The sequence below is a fragment of the Pungitius pungitius genome, chromosome 7, assembly GCF_949316345.1.
Source record: "Pungitius pungitius chromosome 7, fPunPun2.1, whole genome shotgun sequence".
NCBI lineage: Eukaryota > Metazoa > Chordata > Actinopteri > Perciformes > Gasterosteidae > Pungitius > Pungitius pungitius.
Window position 1 is genome coordinate 3,808,126 of NC_084906.1, and position 5,936 is coordinate 3,814,061.

At 40.4% G+C, this 5,936-nt stretch overlaps 1 protein-coding gene across 2 annotated transcripts; it reads right to left on the reverse strand.

Moving 5' to 3' along the window:
* Positions 1-2,759: 2,759 nt before the first annotated feature.
* On the reverse strand, positions 2,760-5,327 carry LOC119216661 (regulator of G-protein signaling 5-like). 2 transcript variants are annotated; one of them, XM_037469692.2, is made up of 5 exons: positions 5,144-5,327; positions 4,959-5,054; positions 4,822-4,874; positions 4,506-4,672; positions 2,760-3,034 (listed from the first exon to the last, which is right to left on the reverse strand). In XM_037469692.2, exons 1-5 carry the CDS (start codon positions 5,218-5,220, stop codon positions 2,849-2,851), a joined length of 579 nt encoding a protein of 192 aa, XP_037325589.1. In that variant the 5' UTR covers positions 5,221-5,327; the 3' UTR covers positions 2,760-2,848. The 2 variants fall into 2 exon arrangements, with proteins under 2 accessions (XP_037325589.1, XP_037325590.1); XM_037469693.2 differs by lacking the exon at positions 4,822-4,874 and having other exon boundaries at positions 5,144-5,284.
* Between the last annotated feature and the right edge of the window lie 609 nt (positions 5,328-5,936).

The window sequence follows — 5,936 nt, forward strand, 5'->3', positions numbered from 1 at the left end:
CCTCACAATTATTGAAACAGTTTTTGAACCCCTCAAAAGCAACGATATGTTGTCAACCCTAACATTGACGTTGAGATGATTACTGTTTATTTTACCTTCTGTACAGCACTTTGGTTCCACTTGTGGTTTTGAAAGTGCTTTATAAATAAAGTAGAGTTGAGCTGAGTTGAGACTCATTTTGGTAAGGCCAATTCAACATGAATCTAAGATAATAAGATAATGACCACAGATCTCAAGGCCAACATCAGCACCGACTCCAGACATTTGACTGACCACAGCCCTTTACGTCCGAGTCCGTCAGACTGGGATCAGACAGGATTCAAGAGGAATAACCAGTTGAGTTGAGTTGAGTTTCGATGGGAGAACTTGGAAAGAACTGGAAAGCTTCTTGGCGATTGACCAGAGCAAGATGAAATTAGCGTTTGTAGCACTGACCCTTGTCTTGATTGGTTTCCTTCAAATCAGTTCAGGTCTGACATCTTTGACGTTTGAAGTGTAGGCTGCAGCAGATGATTGAAACTGAAGAATGAGCTGTGGGAATTTTATTTTTTTAACCCATGCCAATGATCACCAATTTTTTTTTTTGAAACAACACACTTCCTGACATTCTCCCGGCAGGCATTTAAAGTGTTTCACGATGAAATTAAAGTTAGCTTCACATTAAGTGGTGGCAGCACAGATTAAATAGAACACACACATACAGTATAACTACCATGGAGCCAACATTGCACCCAGCAGCGATACACTCCCTCTCAGCCACTCTTTGTCTGGCCTTACCTGAAAAAATGACCTGAAACTAATGCATTAAGATGACTGTAAAACTCCTATTTGTGCAGGTTGGGACAGTGCGGATGGACAGTCTGATGATATCATGTAGGAAATGCTAGCTAACGGGTGTTTTTGGCCCTCGCTACAGGCTTCGTAATTCAAAACTGTATTGTTAGTTTTCCTCTTTTGAAGAAGAAGTGCAAAGGATCAGGTATAAAAGTCCTTGGGTAGCAAATGTAACTTTGCTTCTTTGCTTCACGCTAAGCTTTGGCTTGAAGTGGTACATGACGGAGTCACACCATGTTCCTCTGTTCACCTATTGGACAAATGGACTCTTTCATGTGGATGCATTCATCTGCTCAACATTAATAGAGACATTTGTTGCTATTTTACCTAAATGTCTTAGTTTTGCCTCAAGAGGTACTTGATGGAACAAGAAGATGAATTTACTTTTACCAGCCACTGTTTCTGTTAAGTTGTATTCACAGGGAAAACAACCCTGACAACAGGTCAGGAAAAGGAAAGCGATATGATTTGGACGGTAATGAAAAAAAAAAGAGTTCTGTGATATTGTGAATCTGTCTTATAGCCTGTTGCCAGCTGCGCCTGCTCACCATCTGATGCCCCAGGCTATTTGGTTACAATCTGCTCTTTAGCTTTGCTTCCCTGATGCCGCTCCCCCTCTTTTGCCCAAACACGGTTCTCCGTACTGAAGGGTTACGCCGAATCAACCGACGCTGGGGACAGAGAGTGCTCGCCTTTCATTTTAACGCGTGTCTATAGTTACAGGTATTATGAGGAACAAAGCAGAACGTCATCGGCGCCTGTGAAAGCATCCAGATCTAGTGAAGTTCCCCAAATGTGACTGTCTTGACACACTTCCTTTCTGCTGCCATGGGAACTGTGTCGGCTGTGAGAAAACAGTGACTGAGCACACTGCCATTCATCAGCGTGCTCAGTTACTGACGTTTGATATCCAAATCCTTAATTAAGCTTTTTATTGTAATACCTGCAAAACAAAGCTTTCATATATATATATATATATTTAGCTCCATGCCGTTCATTACACCCCTCGTGCTGCTTGGAAGAAACAAACTAAGCTTCACTCATCAAGACATCAGTCGCGAATTATTGTCTCCTCTTTTAAGTGAACAATATTAAAAGCACACTTCTCATTTGTCAAAGTAAAGCATCTTGTGTCTCTGCCCTCATTGTCCGTGGGCGATGAGGTAGTTCCCCTAACAAGGCAACACATTCAGCCTGATCTGCTACGCATCAGGTTGTCTGATGACTCCAGTGTTGTCGTTTAAGCCCCACTGGGTTATTATTAGCTGCCTCAGTACTCCTTTTTAAGGCACCATTTTTAAGAATAAGGCCATTTACAGAACAGAGTGAGATCAAGGGTTACCGCGAGGTTACTTTTTTCCAGTTTGGTAAACCCTTTTTGCTGCTGTGTTGAGTCATCTATGCACCTAATTAAAGGATATTACACGTGACCAAAGACCGAATCTCCTTGCTGGGTGCGCTGTGGAAACTGTTCTATTTTTTTCCTTTGGCATTCTAATACCGGGTCCAGTTAGATTGCAATCAGATGATTATGAATAAAAAAAAAATAATGACAATAGTGAGAATGAATATGAATGGTGAGTGAGAACTGCTCCTCTAAAGACCTCTAGAAGTCATGACTTTGTTAAAGAATAAACAGGTTTACCATTTATTTAGCATTCGTCATACTCTATTCTGCAGCCTAACTTCTTTGGACGTTTTCGTCAACGCATCATTTCAAAACTTTGCAAACTCAATTAAAGTACCCAAATATCAACAGTATCCAGTACACATACCCTCCCTCCCCCCCGCCGATACTACTTCTACCTTTTCCCGCTTTATTGTCCGCACTATTTTATTAAAGCATCATCTTAACCGTGAGAAGTTGATGTTACACGTTCTTGAAAACTTCCTCTTCAATAAAGAGACACTCCCATACAACGGTTTTGCTCCGAGCTTCTTTATTTTATTTATTCAGCGAAATGCGAGACAAAGCGCTGAGATCAGTAAAGCCCTTTTGAAACTTTGTTGTGAGCTAAATGTACCAGCGAGTCTTGGATTTGTACTTCAGACTCCGGTAGGCCTCTGAGTGGAGGAATCGGGGGCAAGAGTCTCTTTCCATCAGCAGGTAAACGTGTTTCTGGGCCTCATCGAAGCTGGAGAGGCTCGGCTTCTCCAAAGACCTCTTGATCTTCTCTTTAATGTGGTGATCAACATTGATCTACAAAAGAAACGACAGAATGGTGTTGAATGCAGTGGTGTTTTCACCGCCTTCGTCTCCCAGATGACTCTTTAGGAATGAGATTTACAACTAGAAAAACGAATGTTCCCAACTAGAATTTTCTAAGAGTAAGCCTAAGAGTAAGCCTCTTCATGTGGAAATCCACATGAAGAGGCTTTATTGGTGTGTGCATATCCAGGAATTATTAGTCTTGTATTGGTAATTTAAGATCGTTACTGGTCTAACAAGGTCAGTTAATAGACAGTTCATTATTGTCCCACACGGGGTGGTGCATTCTCACCCAGATACCAAAACCAGGGTTTTTGCGTGTTGACAAAATCCAGCCCAGAATCATGGCAGAACTTGGACCAGTCTGAAAACGTTATCTTTTTTGTTTAATCTTGGCCAAGACGAAAACCATGCCATCGGGAAGTAAATTGGCATCCATTTTTACTGGCGGATCCAAATTAATAGACAACTACGCGAGGATAAAAGGACACACACAACAGGACCGGGCGGAAAGGTCCCACAAACGCACAACTTTCAACCACAATGTGTAAAAAATGAATTAACTAATAGATATTTTCGTAGGTTTTTGTTGCATGAATGTAATGTTGGGGACAGTTTCCCCCCCCTAACTTTCATCTTTTAGCGCCCACTGTTCATGAAGCCAATTGCTTTTGTATTTCGTGACTATTTCATCAACTGCCGTGAGACTGTGCCGCTTAAAATTGTTTTCATCTCGCAATACTTCTATTCCCAAATTATTATAATATTATTATCCATTTCCCAGAGAATACTGATATGTGGGATTTGGTTTTTAATGAGCACAAAGTCGCACATCAACACAAGTGCTATTAAAGTCCAGGGGTTTGATGAATTAACTAATTATTTATTGTGTCAATGAGGTGAATAGATGGCACATTTACATGATATAATAGGTTCATTCTACAAATTAAAAAAACAAAAGCTTGCAGGGGAAAAAAAACCATGCATCAAAGGTGTGGACACTTAGGTATGACATAACATGAGAGCCTTTCTGCATTTGTATTGTATTTCATTTTTAGATTCTAAATCGGGACCTGTTGCTTAAATTCTTTGTTGATCATGGCACATACATCATTTCCAGTGTAGACTGTTGCATCATAATTCACCAGAACACTGAAGTTTTACGTCCTTTTATGCAGTTCTGTTAGTTTGTCCTACATTTTAATTTAACGTTTCTATTCCATTTGCTCCTTTTTTTTTTAAGTCTTGTGTGTTTGTTCCGGTTCATTGCCTATATGACATGGTCTCTTTTGACTTTTGAAATGTTTGCTTGCATCAATGTTATGTATAACTATGCTTTGCTTCTTCGTGAAGCACTTTGTAAACCCTGTTTTTAAAAAGTAGGCATATAAAAAAAATTGTCTGCTGGCTATTCGCCAAGCTCCGTCTCTTGCGACCACGAGCCCACCCTGGTGTCACTGACCTCTCGGGGGGCCGCAGGCTGGATGAACTCCTGGTAGATCTCCCATGCTTTCCAGGGAAGGTCCTCCGGTGAAGCAGTTGACTTGAATTCTTCACATGCGAACCAGAAATCGATGTTTTCTTCACTGAATTCAGTCTTTAGGAAACAGCGGAATGCTGCTAAATATTCTGTTAAGAGAAAAATATGTAAAATTTATGTTTTAATATTAGAATGTCCACAGTGGGTAGATGTGCCCATAATTGCACTATAGAGATTGATGTTGTTCAGTAATACTTTTGATATTTTATCTCAAAACAAGCATTTTGTAATGTGTTACTTTTATCATGAAGCATTATTTCCGTCGGTTGGAGTTCATCATCCAACTGCCAACTGTAGAGATATTTTGAAAATTCATTTTCAGTGTAGTGAATAGCGGGATCATAAAGATATCTACACTAGTGCCACATACAATACCTGAGTTTTGAAGGATATGTGTCATCATTTATTCTTTCTCCAATGAAGGACTGGAAGTCCTTCTTACTCACGCTTTGGTTATGAATGATATCAATCCTGCAAAACAAAGGAAGTTAAACTTTTACACCAATGTACAGAAAGAAAGCCTGTGGAGCTTGCTCAAACCATTACTCAATTGGCCTTACCTTTTGGGATGCTTCAAAGTTTGCCACATATCTTTCATTTTAGAGAAACGAGTCTTTGAAAACAGACATTTTGACATTTTAACATCCTTGGAAGTGTCCTGAAAGCAGTTACAGAAGTTTGCTGTGGTGTCTTTAAACAGAACTCGCCTTTACCTGCCTTCTACCTCGCAGGGAAGGAGTGAGAGCCGTGACGCTGAAGGCCTGCCGGTACACGTATATGAATTCCTCTGCTTGAGCGTGACGAATTCAGCGACTTCTCACTGACTCACAGCTGGAAAATTCCAGTTTGAGATCGTACCATTGGACGGGGAGGTTATGTCCATCCATCAACCATGAGGCAAAATACAGTTCTGAACTGTTTACCTAATGAAGTAGCTGTTCTGTGGATATCTCCCATGGGAGGCAAAGATATTCATCTTCTAACACAGGTAGACGTGTATCAGTACCCTCATCGGGAACATGACAAAGTTCAGAGAATGTAAAACCTAATTGTCATTGTGAGCAATCCATTGAGCTTGTGGAAAGGCAGTGTTTTTGTCCTACAAAAAAGCGGAATTGCGGTTGATTACACGTTCTTTGATTGAAGTGTCTAATTTATATTTCTAATAATACAATATAATAATGTGAAAGGAATCACTTGAAAGGACAAAACTACGGAATCTGCATCTCCTCTCAGCTTTGGATGGATCGACGTTGCTTCATTCGTTCCCATTGGTAAATTAACAGGTTTTATTGTTGCCACTGTTGCCATTTTTTGCAGCATACTGCACACAACCACTGACAGGACAATCAA